This window comes from Hippichthys cyanospilos, chromosome 14 (genome assembly GCF_059441005.1).
Source record: "Hippichthys cyanospilos isolate Australia breed blue-spotted pipefish chromosome 14, RoL_Hcya_1.0, whole genome shotgun sequence".
Taxonomy (NCBI): Eukaryota; Metazoa; Chordata; class Actinopteri; order Syngnathiformes; family Syngnathidae; genus Hippichthys; species Hippichthys cyanospilos.
In genome coordinates this window covers 10,581,241-10,597,925 of record NC_142382.1, presented here as the reverse complement: position 1 = coordinate 10,597,925, position 16,685 = coordinate 10,581,241, and the positions used below count along the sequence as shown (strand labels likewise).

General features: G+C 41.7%; 1 protein-coding gene and 1 long non-coding RNA gene across 4 annotated transcripts in view; both read left to right on the top strand.

Annotated features, from left to right (window-relative positions):
* tmem260 (transmembrane protein 260) overlaps nt 1–3,623 on the top strand; it is a 30,269-nt gene extending 26,646 nt beyond the window's left edge. For both annotated transcript variants that reach the window (XM_088433501.1, XM_088433502.1), the window contains 3 exons: nt 743–796; nt 2,259–2,343; nt 2,496–3,623. In XM_088433501.1, coding sequence (XP_088289627.1) covers nt 743–796; nt 2,259–2,343; nt 2,496–2,756 — 400 coding nt within the window. In that variant the 3' untranslated portion in view covers nt 2,757–3,623. The remainder of the gene's footprint in view (nt 1–742; nt 797–2,258; nt 2,344–2,495) is intronic.
* A 6,098-nt stretch (nt 3,624–9,721) lies between these two features.
* On the top strand, nt 9,722–13,302 carry LOC148412934 (uncharacterized). 2 transcript variants are annotated; one of them, XR_015867807.1, is made up of 3 exons: nt 9,722–10,234; nt 12,076–12,270; nt 12,396–13,302. It is a non-coding gene; the product is annotated as an uncharacterized LOC148412934 (long non-coding RNA). The 2 variants fall into 2 exon arrangements; XR_015867806.1 differs by lacking the exon at nt 9,722–10,234 and having other exon boundaries at nt 10,261–12,270.
* Nucleotides 13,303–16,685: the final 3,383 nt, after the last annotated feature.

The following is a 16,685-nucleotide window of genomic DNA, read 5'->3' as shown; positions in this document are numbered from 1 at the left end:
CAATCGACTCTGAATTTATGCAATCGTTAGTTGCCACTCTACATTTGTGGGATTTTATTTTGAATGTAACCGCTCTGTTTGGCGTTCAGACAGACAAGTAAACCCCCTGCGTTTAATCAGAGGATGCAGATCTGTTTGCTTCTTGTCTCAGCCGTCCTCATGGAGCTTGGCAGTGCTCTGTTCTCCATGCTGTGATCTGCTTTCTTTGTGAATTCAAGCAGAGCATAGACATTAGGCTCTCAGCCATCTGAAATGAAAGTGAAGATGGAAAATAATGAGTTTCATATTGCGTTTTGTCAATAACTGTGTCAAAAGTGGAATTAGTCAGAGCTACATATTCAGTCGCGCTTGCCAGCAGCCCCTCATTCACTCAGATATCCACGGCTGAATACTGTGACATTATTTCCCGCACTCTCACGACAAGCGTGTCCGCTGATGCCCACCAGCCAAATATTAGCACCGGGACCCTGCTAAGATATTCTTTTGAAGAAGAGGTCAAGTGGTTACAATCTTGAAGTGAAAAAAAAAAGGCAAATGTGGTTTTACTCCATGTCTAATGTGCAAGCTGGCATTGTTGATCAGTCGTTTAAAGTTTATGCAGTAAACATTTGTTTAGCGCTCCAGACCATGCACAAGTCTAGTGGAACAATATATTCACATTTGTATTCATTTAGAGTTGCTGCCTGAAGCTTTTTAGATAAGTGTTTTTTTTTTTTTTTCCTCCTCCCCCATGTGTGAATAGTTTCCACCCTGCATCCTGGGAGCGTGTGGCTAACGAGGAGATGTGGCATGCCAGGTACAAACTGTCTACCTTAAGATGCTTTTACAATTTGCATAAAACCACTGTTCTTGTTAGAACAGCGACCAAAACTCAAACGTGTTCAGTCTTCCCACCTAGGAGAAGCAGAAAAAGTAGACGACTAACAATTATGACCTTGTTGTAGCTAAGAGGCAGCTCCGCCCTTAGGTTTTCTCATAAACTATTGTTGATCATCTGTAGGTGACTTTCAAGACAGCTATAACATTTGTAATGAAGATATAACACTGCAGGAGTGAACTAAATGGTAATTGCCAACACGCTAATGCTAATTCCAATTGCCATCCATTTAAGTAAAAGCAAATTTTGTTTCTAGCAAGTGTAGAAAATAAGCAATGAGTCATTATATACTCTCACTTCAAACTTAGTAAGCAAAAAAAAAAAGTAAAGTTTTGGTGGGGCGTGGTCCGATTACTCGATACTCTCACAGTACAAAATCTGAAGAGTTGGCACGGGAGTGAGAATCTTCGGTGTACTTGTATGACATACAAGTACCTAATCAATTTTCCAACACACATATAGAAAAGCCCCTTCAAAGCACACTAAAGCAACACCCTTTAGAATTTATTTGACAAACCCAAATTAGAACAGCTGCGTGCAGTCAGTTGCAAGGGGCAGGAAATACAATTTTTCACGAGCGTTATGCCATCAGCACAACATGGGTGCCGCGCGGGCCTGTCTGACTAGGGACACGGTGTGCCAGTGTGTCGAATAGTACAAATGAAAGCAGTTGGACCGGAAGCTGCCGAATGAAAAATATTGAAATGAATGGGAGCGAAGAGCACTTTGCCTCCCCCAAATGCACCCGCTCTCAAACGCGACGGGTCAATAATGCGACCCAGTCTGAACAGCGCCAAACCGGATTTGGACAATTTCTAAAAACAGTGTGGACTGTCAGTCCTTGGAAGAATTCCATTGGAATCGGATATGGCTCCAATCTGAAGGCGCACTCATTTTCTTAAAAGTCCCAAAATTTGTTAGGAATGTATTTAAATACCCCTGCTGAAGCTTACTATCTGGGTGAGACAAAAAAGGATCTCAAATAGATAGACTCCACTTTTTAGTTTGTACATTTAACCCAAAACAAGATTCAAGAGTTTTTCTTGTCATATGCATAGTAATTCTACACAATGAAATTTTTATTCTGTTCACTTCCGAACAGGCTACATTCCATAATCGAGCAAATAATAACCTAGGCAATAAAACAAAACAAAAAAAAAAGTTCTACAACATTAAGGGCAGTAATAATGAACCACTAATAAATGAATAGAGTTACATTCTGAGCATCTTATAGAGTAAATGGAGTGGGAAAATGTTGTATTTGACCCAATTATGGTTATTCTTGATCCATCAGTTTTTTTGTTGTTTTTTTAAGTGTATTGAAGTGTTGCGTCATCCATCCGTCCATCACTTAGCCCTGATCCCAAGCACTTTGTTTCAGGATAAAGATGGCTTTCTATCTATTTGACCTGGCGGAGAGGATGCAGGGACAGGGCAAATCGGACCTCTTTGAGCAGTCTTACACTGTGAGTCTGACAAGTATGCTTCTACATCAATAATCCGTTTTTCTTTTTATATTATCGGACCGATTTTAATGCCACTTCCTGGAAATGATTGAAAATCAGTCGCTTTGTAAAAGCATCTGCTTTCATAATGACCCCGCTATGTCTGCCTGCAGCTGTATAAGGCGCAAGTAGAGTCCTACTCCCAATACCCTTCCAACTGGGACAAGAACCTGGCACTGGCCTGTGAGAGGCTGCTCCGCTCAGGTCATCAAGGCCACAGTCCAGACAGCCTGCTGACGTGCAGCATCCAGCACTTTAACCTCTACTTGGACAGGGATCGCACAGACCCGCAGGCGCCCGCCATTCGCTCGGCCGTCGCCCAGCTGTTGAAAGAAAGAGAGCGGTACCGCCGGAGTCTCAAGCGAACTACCTGACAGGTTTTTACCTTGCAACCAGAGGGTGTAAAGTTGACACAGAAGCAGAGGATGCGACAAGCACTCCAGAAGGAAGTGATGGTGTCTCTTGAAGATTTTGACTCAATTGCCACTTCGGATTAACTCCGTCGGAGTAATGTGTTGAGAGATCTGGACTAAAGGCAGCCTGCAATGACCCCAATCAAGCGTGCCCCCTTGATTGCTTTATCATTACATCTTCTGCTCCGTTGGCCCCTCTTCATGCAGCTTTTAATGTACTGATTATTTTTGCCTTGGCAGACGCTCCACTTTTTACCCCCCCTCTCACATTAGGATGACGAGATTGAGGGAAACCCAATTTGGGGGCCGAAATAGAGGATTAGTGCAGCTGTATAATCTAGGACAGACTTGCACTGTGCCACCCAGTCCCGGCACTCGCCACCCATCCCCCTGTCCGTCCATCAGTCTATCTTAGATGTTCTTTTAAATGTTTAAAACTAATGGATTCGATTAGTCCCCCCCTCCCCACGCACTCTTCCGTCCTAACGGGAGGCCTGTAATCCTTCATGGATTTAAATGAAATGTCACAATGCCAGAGACCCTTTTAAAATGCGTGTGCGCACAGTTCGTTTTGAAAAATGTACGCATGTGTGTGAACATGCGTGGAACTCAACCAAAGTCGATTTACACAATTGACATGCAAACTCCTGTAGAAATGGACATGTATTTTTTATGGCCTTCTGAATGTGCAAGTGAGACTTAATGAACAACCCAGATTTTGACTCGTTGAATATAATCTTGATTTTGCAATAGAAGCAATGGTAATTTGGCTTATTTTAAAACATTTTTGTCCAAAATTGTTTCTATTTAATAAAGAAATTGGGAATATGGAAGACTGTCATTGTGGCCCACCACACTCCATAATCAATTGGGTCAAAAGGAGGCCAAAGTATTTTCTTGGGTTATTTTTGGGTTAAATGAATGAGTGAATGTACAGAACAACCCTTTTTTGGTTTAAATATTTTGGTTTAAATTAATAACCCTAAAAGTACTTTTTTTTGTTGTTTTTTTTTTTATCCCAGCAATTTGAGCTAAATTCTTACCAGTTAAGGTAATGAAACAACAAACGCAATTTTGAAATAAAACCTAAAATATGCCTGCTGATTTGCATTTTTCCTTGTCATATAAAATAACTAGATACGGACACAAATTTGGGGGTTATTAATTCGAACCAACTTTTTAGACTATTTTTGGGTGAATGAGTGGCCCAAAAAGCTGTGTTAAATAAGGTACCCACAAAGTGATGCCAATTCCATTTTCGCTCAACATTTTATAAACTTGTCAAGTATCCTAAATTGTTGATGGTTAAGGTTATAAAATTAATCAGCAAATGCAATTTTGAAATTCATTTTCAAGTGAAACCTATAAAACATGTTTACGTCTGTTGCATTCATGCCCCAGACTATACTAAAATTCTGTACATTAAAAAAGTTGGGTCAAAATGGGGCCGACATACACCAACTCTTTGGGCTATTTGTTTTGGGTAGATGAATAACACCAAAATTTGGGTCAAATTACAAACCCCTGTAACAACCCCTCAAAAATCTGGTGCATTGCACAAAATCCCAACAAATTAGGTTATTTTGTGCTTTATTGACTCAACTTTTTTTAAGCCAAAAGTTTAGGTTAGATGAATATCCTAAATATTTATGTTTGTTTTCAAGCCAGTTTACTTTCTTTTGGACCCAACATTTGGAGTGAACATGATAAAAAGTTGGGTAAAAAAACAAAAACAAAGAAATGGTAAGTAATGAGTTCAAATGGAACAATGACCTTGAAACGGTTGTATGAAACCAAAGTATAAGAACGAAGCAAGTGGCGGTTGGCCCTTTGTTGGCCCAAAACCGGGTTATTTTTGACCCAACAGTTTTTAGACTGCACATTTGTGACATCATAAGTTGCTTATTTGCGGGGTTTGTTGACTTATGCCCTCTTTATATTTTTTTCCCGTCTCCCTTCCGCCCTCACCCCGTCGTCCTCGACCCTCTCTTCTCCTCTCGCCGCTCCTTTCTCCCGAGAGTCAGTTGCCCACCCTAAATCAGCAAGCTGCCGAGGATTGCGGGAACCCGTGGAATCGCCGTGACCGAGGATGCGGGCAGGGAGCCACCACAATGCTGGAATGTGGGGCGTCTGAGCAGATAAGAGCTCGGCGAGCCCAGCCAGCGAGAGTCGAGCGATGGGGCACGGATGGGGCGAGCGAGGGTGAGACGGGAACGGGCAGAGCGGCAGGTCTGTGAATGGGGAGACAGAAAGACAACAGCCCGAGAGGGGCGGGGGACGGGCGCGCTCTGGAAGATGGGAAGCCAGCCTTATTCCTCTTTGCATTTCATTTACATCCCTGGCCGTATCGACCAATCGGATTGGGAGCAAAGCCCAGGGCTTAGGAGGGGAATAAAAAGACAAAATGTCTTTGCTGCTCTCATCCCTCCCTGATAATACCCTCTCTGTTTTTCTTTTCTCTTTTTCCTCCCGTCTATAAGTAGATAGTGTCCGAAATGCCAGCGGAAAAGCGACACCTCCGCTTGCTGTGTATCTCCGATAGACGGAGCGGGGAGCAGGGGCTGAAAAGACAGCTTTAGCGACTGGGCCTATCTCCTCTCCTCTCTGGCTGCACGCAAGCCGGAGTGGAGGGAGGCGGCGGCGGCTTGGGATGCGTCTGCTCGTGTTTGGGAAGAGAATAGAGGGTGTGAGCGCCGTGATATACAGAGCTGGCCGCGGTTTTCGCGGAATCTTACACTCTGGAAAAACTTTGCGCGCAGATCCCATTTCTCAGCGCGAGAAACCTGTTTCAAGGGTGCTTACCAGGCGCCACCCATCTCTGTGCACGCTGCCAACTTCTGCCTCCAAAGTTCTGCGCAAATCCTTTGTTGATGTCAAGGGTGTTGAAACTGAGACTCAAAACTATTCAGGAAGACAGTAACTTTGCATGCTATGAGGACAAAAGTAAAGTGACACCTACGGAATGGGACACCAAGTTAATTTGGTCACCGACTGCCTCCACTTTTGGGAAAACTTTGTTTTTCTGGGCAAGTCTTTATTGCCGTGTTTGTTGTTCATCCCAAGGGATGAAGTTGAGGTCCGCTTTCGGGTTCTTCCTCACCAAATTCATGCAACCACGACTGTGTCGATGACCTTCAAAAGCATTCTTTCCCAAATACCAGGTCTGTTCTCAAACTTTTGCGGGCCGGATCTGGCCCCCGGGCTCTGAGTTTGACACCTGCGATTTAAGGCAAACTTAAATCTGTTCCCATTATTAGATAGAATAAATGATAGAACCGACAATTGAAAAAATAAGCTGAAGTACTGCTGAATACATTTTGAGTGTGTAAGTCCACACACCTACCTCATTTTGAGATCAGAGGTTGGTAAAAACTGTTCAAAAGAAAAAGTTGGGAAGAAAAGTGCTAATAATCCAAAATTATTTCAGGCCAAAGTATGGTTAAAAAAAAATATATATATATATATAAAATATATATATATAAATGACAAAAAATAGTCAATGTCGTCCAATACAAATGGTATTTAATGTATATGAAAAAACATTTGTAGATCATAACTGTCAATGTATGAAAATAAATGTTGAATATTACAGGAAAGGTCCATTTGTAAACTGAAATCGTTATTGATCATCCAATTGAAATAACACCTAAATGACACCACAGTGCCTAAGAGCTCAGGTTGTGAAGGTCACATGACACGAGCCTTGAGCAGCAATTTTGCTGCCATTTTCCTTGGACAGCAAGTGGTAAAATTTCCGTCCCCTGAGATGAATAAAAACGTGGATTTTGCCACTTAATTTATGTTCCACAAACATAATAGCAAACAGAATGCCATATTTATAGGCGACATTTTTGACCTGACAACTCTGAAAATGAAATGTTTTTAAATGTGCAAGTGAAAGACAACTGAACTGTATTTAGACACTAGTGGTACTACACTTTGAGACCTTGGACCATTTATAGAAGACATCCTACATTTTTTCAATTCCAGGTTTTTTCAATTTGGATCTATCAATGTGTATTGGCCCATTAGCGTCTGTGTTGACATGCTATGATTGATTACCAGGAGTTTGTTTACAATCACCCTTAGCATGTGTGCTTCTCAGTGTGTGGTAGTTTCTGTGTGCCTCAGCGCAGGTACAGTATGTTTGCAAGCTTAATGAGTTTATTTGTACAGATGTTAGTAGTGCTCTCCATTGTGTTTGTTTTTAGGTGGCGGCCATTGTGTCAAGCGTTTTGACATTTTATCAGAGACCCACCCAGACTGTTGTCATTCGCCCGGTGGACAGTTAGTTGCACAGGTGAGGGCTCTTTACTTGACACCCTCTCAAGACTCACATAGATGTTCACAGAAACGCCCAGAAATTAAATGAAGAATGTCGTGTTGTTGATGTAAGGTTGATTTGAGGTCAGAGGTCTCAGAAATGCAACGGCGCCCATTTTCAGGATCATTCGTCAGACTGGAAAATTTTGATCTTGGATTTTCCTGTCTTTTGCAGATGGGTGCGTCATTCTTTGAAGCAAAGACACTCTACCACATTTTTTTGTATTAATAGCTATTAACTTTAAAGTACAAACATGCAATTTGATCTGAATGTGGAAATAATCTATCTTAAATATCATTTTGGTTCTTAAATGGATACTAACCCTCTAACTATTTTATTGCAGTAAGTTAATATTTTTCTATAATTAATTTGATAAAATTATTTTCATCTGCAATAATACCATTAAAACCACATTTTGCCATTGTCGACTGAAAACGGTATGTACTCAGGGCTCAGGTAACAACCAATCGTGGCTCAGCTTGTGAATGTCATATGACTAAACCCAGAAAACAGGCAATGTTTGATCATGCACTAAATATAAATTTGATGAAACTTTCTCAGTTGTTTTGCACAAAACAACCCCAAAAAAAGATAAAAATTACATCAAAATTCGATTTGTTCTTTACAAAACAACCCAGAAAATTTGATCAAATGACCCAAATGTTGGGCCAGTCCTTTTCTGGGCCATAATTGGGTTATTTTTGACCCAATTGTTTTTAGAGTGTGTGATGACGTTTTCGGTCAAACAGCAAGTGGTAAAATGTTTTGACGCTGTTTGAGTGTGAAAATGTAAATTAGTTTATGAAATTAATTAGACAAAATAATGCCCCATCAATATACTTTATTCTGTATATAATTTGAATGAATAAGTCATTCTATGCATACTCTTGATGATTATTAATTTTTCCGATACATTTTTAGATACAGTATACCAAATCAGTGCACAAGATTAAAGTTAGCTATGAGATAAAACAGAAAACCAAAACAAAGCCAAACAAAATGGGATTATCTAAATTAAATCTTAAAAAAAATATTTTTTCTACTATATTTCTTTTCTTAGAACCTTGATACTCTACCACAGGTTTTTCATATAACAGCACCTTCAAATTACAAATATGCAATTAATTTGAATACAAAAATATTTTTTACGATTAATTCTTGAAGGGTTACTAAACTCATATTGACATTTTCAGTTGTCAACAGTTATTGTTTTTATAATTTGATAATTTTCCTTCATACCTTTAAAAACACATTGTGACACTTCCCGTCGACTGAAAATGATATCCATGAATTTAGGGGTCAGCAACCAATCATGGCTCTGTGAGCGAATGTCATATGACCAATCTTAGTGAATAGGTAAGCTGTGATTTGGGGATAGCTGAGCCCTGATCATGTGACGCCGGTTTCACTCAGATACTAGGTAGACTATGACATAATGTACAAAAACAAAACAAAGGCAAACGATGGGATTATCTAAATTAAACTCTGAAAACAACTTTTTTTTTCATTTAAACCTGTTCCGGCTTGATTATAAACATGGGCATTGTTTTGCCTTTTCTGCATATGTCTCAATTGTATTTCATGCAAGCCTAACAATGACGTAAGCACGCACGGGCCACCCCTCATTGATGCGATGTAGATCGTGGCCACCCCATAATCCTAGCTCCGCCCCTGAACACAGTTGCAACTGCGGAATATTTGACTGATGTAAAATTGATGAGTTGGGGCTTTAGTGTCAACAGACGACGTGTCTGCTTGCTTTTCATATCCGAACCTCACTGTAATCCTCAGCAATGGACCCGTGAATGTTTTTATTTGCGAGCGCGATAGCACTTCACGTGCAATGTTTGCCCGTCGACTTTGCGCACATTTTCATACAGTTCTAATCTGTCCATGCGGGATAACTTTTCAGTTCTTGCGAGAATATTATCCCCAAGTTGCAGCTGTTATCTTGTGTACACACATTTGTTTATTTGATGTGTTGCCTCTCCACTACTCCACGTGCGCATATCAAAGACAGCGGTGCGGAGCATAATTGAAAATGGTTACCGTGGCGAAAGGTCTCTTTATGCTTGACTGCGAAGAGGGAGGAAAAAAAGGCCGATTCTCCGTTGCCGTCTTAGATCTATTTAAATAATTGAGGAGTAAACTGACAAATTAGGCACCTTTATAGATGCCCCTGGGCTCTCTCTGGGGTCGTTCACTTTTCGCCGATTCAAGACACAGCCGCCAGGCAGAGGATAATATCAGCGCGCTCGGAGAGGCGTCTGCACGTATGCATGTGTTATGCGCGTGTGCGTGAGAAGGACTGCAGCCGGCCAGGAGGTGTTTCGCCAATCAAGCAGGCCACACTTCCTCCCGCAGGTTCTAATTTTGTGCCACATTAAAGAGCTCGGCCTCCATTTAGGACATAGAGACGCATTTTCATAATTTGCCGGCTTTCTCGACTAGCTCCGGGTGCCTTCTTCCCCCCTGCGACCCCCTCTCACGCTCTCCGTCTGAATGGAAGGCCCGAGGAGGAAGAAGGCTAAATGATTCCCCTCCTTTCAACCGAACCGCGCCTCTTCTGCATAATGTTGCTCCTGGGTGTGTATGGCTAATATTTATCTCTTTAATGGCGCGCTATTAGGTTTGACTATAATATCCCGTATAAAAGCTCACGTTGCTCCATTTGAAGCGTCCTTTGCATTTTGCCTATACGTGACTTCGTCATCCCGAGAGCTGCAAATGTTTTGCTCGCACGGATCTAATCTAAGATATAATATAGATTTACACCGCCAACTGCCGTTTCCATCTCGAACAGCGTCACCCATTCATGCGCGCGCTTCAGTGCGCAGAGGCGCTGATTCCTATGCGATTGGTCACATAATTCACGGTCTCAGGGGGCATTTCTTTGCTGACAGACAAGCTAATCTAAAATCCCCCAATTTACAAATGAAAATCCCACCATCCAATTGAGCTAATAGAGGGACTTGAATGGGATAATAAGACGTGCTGTAATACTGTGTAAAAAGCCGTAAACGTTGTGTTGGTCTTTGAGCCTACGTGGCTGCACGTTCGACTGGTTGCTGTGATTGGAGGGGCTCCGTAGCTGCAATGGGGCGCTTCTCCCTGGGTAAGGCGATACTGCAGGCCGTTGGAGTTCCGCGGAAACCGATTCGCGGTCTTCTGCGCTCTCTCTCTCTCTCTCTCTCTCTCTCTCTCTCTCTCTCTCTCTCTCTCTCTCTCTCTCTCTCTCTCTCTCTCTCTCTCTCTCTCTCTCTCTCTCTCACACATCGTTCGTCTTTTTCTTGCTCTTCCATTTCCTATCTCTTCATCCCGTTTTCACTTGCTCTCCATTTCTCTTCCAATCTGTCAGTCTTTTTCTTTCTGTCATGGTCTTTCTCTTCTGCTCTTGTGCTCTTACCATCTTTCACTCACATTTTTTTCTCTCTCCATACTCCTGCTCATGCTCTCGTTCGGTCACTCTTTCACCCCTCTGTCTCCCTCACAATTTCTCCCCCTCTATCTCACATTCTCTTTTTTCAATTTCTCTCTCTTGCTCTACCTTTCAAATTCTCTCACTTTTTCCTCTCTGTTTTACTCTTCATTTCTCTGTCCTCTGCTTTTCCCATCTCCAGTTCGATGTCTCACTTGTCTCCATCTTCTATCCTGCTCTCTTTCGCTCTTCTTTCTTGCATTCTCTTCTTTCTCTTTCCTGTTCTTTCTCTTACTCTGTCGCACCTTTTCCCTCTCTATCTCATTCTTTCTTTCCGTGTTTTATTCGCTTCGGTATCTTCGGTTTCTTCGTCTTTATGTGTCTCTCCCTCCAACTGTTTGTATTCTCTCCCACTCTTACTGTCTGTCTGTCTGTTTGCCTCTATACTGCAGCATGTCTCTTTCCCTGTCCATTCTTTTCCTCCCTATCTCGCTTCCCCTGTCTCTGTCTGTCTCTATGATGCGCTGTCTCACGCTTTCATTTTCTAGTTGCCTCTTGCAGTCGTAATTTTTTTCCTCGTCTTTGTCTGTCTGTCCATCTCTCTCTCTCGGTCTCTCTCTCATAAAAGTAAATTAAATGACATACATTAATGTTATTGTAAAAACTTGCCATGTAAATATACGTCTTAAAAATAAAATATCTCTCATCTCTTCACGTCACTATCTCCCTCTCTCCTCTATGCCGGCCTCGCAATAGATGCACTGTGGCACTGCTTGCAGATGTGCACAAACAAGGGGGGATTAAAGCAAAACGAATCTAAACAGACAAATGGAATTAGAGTGATGGGTGTCACTGGGCTGGTTCATAGTGATAAACAATATGATGCCCTGTGTGAGTGTGTGTCTGGGGGATTATCAGTGGTTGTGTGTGGCTGCTTCTGTGTGTTTGCCTAGCCGTCTATAGTTTTGTAATTATGCGTGTGTATATTTATTTGATCACGTGTGTGCTTGGTAAAGTGTTGTTCCACTTGGACACTGTGTGTTTGCGCTGCGCGTTTCTTCCCATTTCTTTTCTTGTGTTTACGTTTTGTCTCCACGAGAAGGTGATGCTTTTATCGCCATTTGTTTGTGAGCAGGATTAAACCACAACTGTCTCACTGAATTCTGCAAAACATTGTGAAGAATGGAGGTCATGAGCCAAGGCGATGATGAACTTGTTAACATTTTAAGGGCCTTAATTTTATTTTACTGTTAATTTTTAACATGTTCAGGACATGATGGAGGTCAGTATTTTTTGTTTGTGTTTTAACACATAAAAAATGTAAAACCCCCCAAAAAACGATACTTTTGCAGAGCCGTTTACCTTAATCTTCAATGTAGAATTCATGTACAGTAGTAAAAAACACTGAGAGAAAGAGAGGGCGCGGGAGTGAGAGAGAGCTGGCATCGACGCTATGCCATAAGCATCAGGGTAGAAGTCAGAGGTTCATGTGTGAACATATTTTCTTTTGGCGGGCATTTGTGTGTTTATGTGCTGAGGAGGTCAAGTGATTGGAAGAGCCAGCAGGAGGGCTAGTGATCAACAGTCTGCGGAACCCCTGCAGGGGGCCTCTGAGCTTAGTGATAAGCCCTCACCCGCCAGATGGGCAGAGCACTTCCTCAACATCGCACATCAGCACCCTTTGGACCACACTCTCTCACCCCGCTGCCCCCAGCAACCTCTTAGGAAATGAGGTGACTGTAATCCCCAATTCCTCGACTGAATCAGAGTTCATTTAGTGACACTAAAATCTTTTGTGAGGTCTAACCAGCACAGAAGTTTGATTAAAAGCTACATTTCTAATGTTATATCTTGACAGGAACGCACGGGAAGGAAGTTGGCCGGAGAGGAGGGGATGGGGAATGCTTCAAAGTGGACACTTTTAGGCCAGTCAGCATGTTGGAGCATTGCTGTTGATGTGCATGTTTTGATGTGCTGTTATTTCAGAGCCACAGGCAACACTGAAACCGCGTGTTTGTGCGCATGTGTGTGAGTGTGTGTTACAACATTCAGAGCACAAATTGGTTCTCACTTGGGGACTGGCTTTCCCTTTAGAGACTAAATATCCTATGTTATTAGTCTCATAGCATAAATTCCAAAGTATTGACATTGTTGTCAGAATACCAAAAAGAATTCCTCATGTGCTTGTGAAATGTTTTTGCGTCACATTGATTCTCAGCTGTCCAGATAATTCACAAAGGTTAGTTTGAGGCAGTTTGACTGTATTTGTTTCTTAAATTATTTTTTTTCGTGTTTCTCAAAAAATTACAATGAGGTGGGTGGTGTGAAGTCTTTTTGCCTTGTAAATTGATATTATGAAAGTATCATTTCACTTTGAAATCCCTTATTGTTTTACTGCATGGACCTAATCATGGTATGCATTAAGCCAATAAGGCTGTATGCTTTTCGTGGTAAAAGAAAGTATTAACTAAGGGTTCAAAATCAATTTTTTACAGTCACAGTTAAAGTTTATTTCTAACTGTGTTTGTTTTAATCTCATGTTTAATCCCCATTTTCAGGCTTTTTGATTACTGATTAGATCTGTTTCTATGCACTGGCCTTCTTGTGCTTAAATACTTTCTCTTGAAAGGTCAATCACACCCTTAAGTGGACACTGATTGGTTGTCATTGTGTGCCCGATAGGCTCCTGTTGTGGGTGGGTGGGCAGAACGAAGAATGAAAATTGATGTGAGAATTGTCAGTAAATTTAACGTTCAAAAACACAATGACTGTACCTTTGATTATTGGTGGTATGAGACGCATCCTTTGTAAGAAGAAGAATGCTTTTCACCAAAGCAGCTCAAGTGCTTTTTTTGTGCCTATGACATAAATGCAAATTTAAGAGGTTTAGCACTTAAATGGCCAAGAAGTTATTTAGGTCATACAAATCCGTATATACAGTTAAATAACGTGAATTTAAAAGAGTTGAAGATTATTTGATATTTGCGCTGTCTCCAATTTTTTTTAAGGAAGTATTATTTGCAGTATATATATAGCTGTAATTGAACTCTGTACCTTGTAATAATAATTGTAATAATAATAATACAATGTGTTTGAATTACCAAAAAAAAAAAAAAAAAATGGAATGTCCATACCTGTTTGATACACATTTAAGGTTGAGGGTTTTTCTGAGAATTTTTTTTAGCTGAAATTAGAAAAAAAAAAAAGTTCAATTAATTTTCTGAATTTTCTGCATTTTCTGAACTGAACTCTTGTAAGATCCATTTGAATCATTCCACAAGAGAGGACCAACGTTCCTTCATCTACATACAATTATTTTCAGGTTTATAATTGTAACTGAATGGGCAGATCAACCCTCAACGCCCCGCATTATCGGACCTGGCCCACCTAAATGCCTCAGTGTTATTATGCCAACTATTGTGAATCTGCGCTAGCAGTCGTACCTGAATAAGCTATTGTGGGGAGATTGTGTCAGAGCTGCTAGTGCACAGATTACACGAGACAAGTGCTCAAACAAATAAAAGATTACATGTCTCAGTGTAATGCCCTTTCAACAAGCCGCACAGCACAACGCTGTGATGTGAAGGCCTGCTGGCTAGCTGGCGTATGTCATCACGCTAGCCTCATTCCTCTGCCGCTATTAGGTAGACTTTGGAGTTCAAGTGACTACAGGCCTTTTTTTAAGAGGGGAAAAGAGACTCTGCTGTTGTTCTTGAAAAGCTGTGTTTATCCAGGATTAGAGACACCAGCATGTTAATAATTGTTTCTCACAGAACTGCAAAGAAGCACTTTCCTGTAATCCCCTAATCAGGCATTACACCTCTGAGCGAAGCCACAACGCAGGCGCGTGGTGCGTGTGACGCAGCACGCCCACAGAGTGTAATGCGCCCGCGTCTTCCCCATGACGTCCCCACGTGGCTCGCCAAACACCTGCTCGCTTCATCTTCTCGACGGCCAAGGCAGGACAGAGACCAACGTCGGTAAACTCTCCAATAACTTTTTACATGCATTTCACGGAAGCTCCGCTTCGTGACGTTAGGCAAAGATGTTGCTGTTGAGGTCACTGGATTTAGACAAGTGTATTTGTATATCCCTGAATCACCACATTCTCACAGGGCGTCACAGGCGAAAAAGAAATCCCGGATAGCGTCACATAGAACATCACAAATACACAATGGCATCCCCCTGAACAAAAACTGAAAAACCCCATCTGGGGAAAAAAAGAAACCTTCAGAAGGGACCGCAACTGGGAGGAGCCCCCCTTCCAGACTCAACAGGTTGCTCTAGTGCCAAAATTAACACTTTGTGTCATCTTAAGCAGTAAGTGTCCAGTGTGAAGTTCCGTCAAACAATCCAGCCTGGTGGGTCCATCCCAACATAAGTCCATCCCACACAGCAGCATTCAATTGGTTTCTCCCCATCTAGCCCCTTCTCCACACTCAGGAGGCAGGGGGGGGGAAGAAGAAAACTGCAATCAAACAGGCCTTTTAACTAAAGGCCTTAGTGTAAAAATGTGCTTTTAGTCGGGATTTAAAGATTTCTACTGAGGTGGCTGCGTGAACTTCCATAGGTAGGCCATTCCAGAGCACTGGAGCGTGAATATAAAAAGATTTATGAAATGATGTTGCAATAAAAGTGACCACCTACAGTGCAAAGTATTCACAGTGCTTCACTTGTTCCGTATTTTTTGGTGTTACAGCTTAATTCCAAACTACTGAATTAATCTCTTACCTCAAACACACTCTATGTCTTTATGACAATATGAAAAACGTTTTTTTATTTTTACATGTTTCTATTTTTATTAAAAATAGAAACCGCTTTTATTAAGGAAATAGAAGAGTAGTTCAATTACCACAGTATAAACATAGTTTCTTTCTTTTGACTGCTTAATTTTATCGGAAATAACTTCATTTAGGGTGGCACGGTTGCAGATTGCTTAGCATGTTCATCACAGTTCATAGTTCAATTCCAGCTCGTTTGCATGTTCTCCCCATGCCCACGTGGGCTCTCTGTGGGCACCTCCCATATTCTAAAACATGCATGGTATTGGGCACTCTATATTGTCCTTGGATGGGATTGAATGCGTGAAAGCTTTTTCGTCCTTGTGTGCCCTGCAATTGACTGGCAACCAGTCCAAAGTGTCCCCCGCCTACCGCCCAAAGACAGCTGGGATAGGCACCAGCAAGCCAGCGACTCAGTGAGGATAAGCGGCTATAGAAAAAACACTACAACACTAATTAACACTGATTATTAACATTATTTTACAATAAACATTCCCATTTTTAAAGAATGAACTAAACCACATTTGGATTGGCTTTCAGATCACCCATCTTGATCTTTTAAAAGACATACAAAAGTGCTCTTTGGTTCTTTTTGCTATCGGAGAATGAGTGCTCATGTTCCGCCTTTTGTTTCCAATTAGTTCGGATTGTCGTTTTGCCGAGGTGCGGCCATGATTATCGCGCTCCAGTTGCACGTTCACGTTTTCTCTCTCGCCTCTGAAGCAAAATGACTGTTTGTCCACACGTTGTTTAATCCACAGCCGTTGCTACACTTCCATTCCTCTCGTTTTCACACAAGGCCTCCTTTTGGCTGGAAATTGTTTTTGTGGGCCCCGTTAGCCCCGAGTGTTTGTTTGTAGTCTCTGACCCCCACTTCTCTTTCTCCTCACAGGGCCCACTTGGAGAGTGCAATGAGGAGACCGGCAGGGATTAACCTAAGGAATTTAATTAGTGCTCCTTTTCCATAACATTTCAATCTCCCTGGGCTTGGCTGTGCTCGAACTGGACCTGTTATGGCCAGCAGCTGGGGAGCCGGGGGGAAGAGAGGGCGGAGTGTGCAGAGGTAAGACACGCGTTTGACAAACGGATTAGTCCGACGCCCTGTGGAGGTGAAGAGTTGGAGACAGACCACACTTTAGCCCGTTCGTAATTATGACACAAGCTTTAATGACACCAGAGGCTGCCATGGCCGCTGACAAGGTTACCATCTTTTGGGCATTCAAAACTGTTTCAAAAGTTAGAACCAGTCACCAGATAAAAAAAATATATTTTATTTACATCACAGGAATTTCTGTTACAATCATTGTATATCTAGCTTTTCACAAAAAAATGGACAAATTACCTCTCAATTTGACACTTTGTTATAT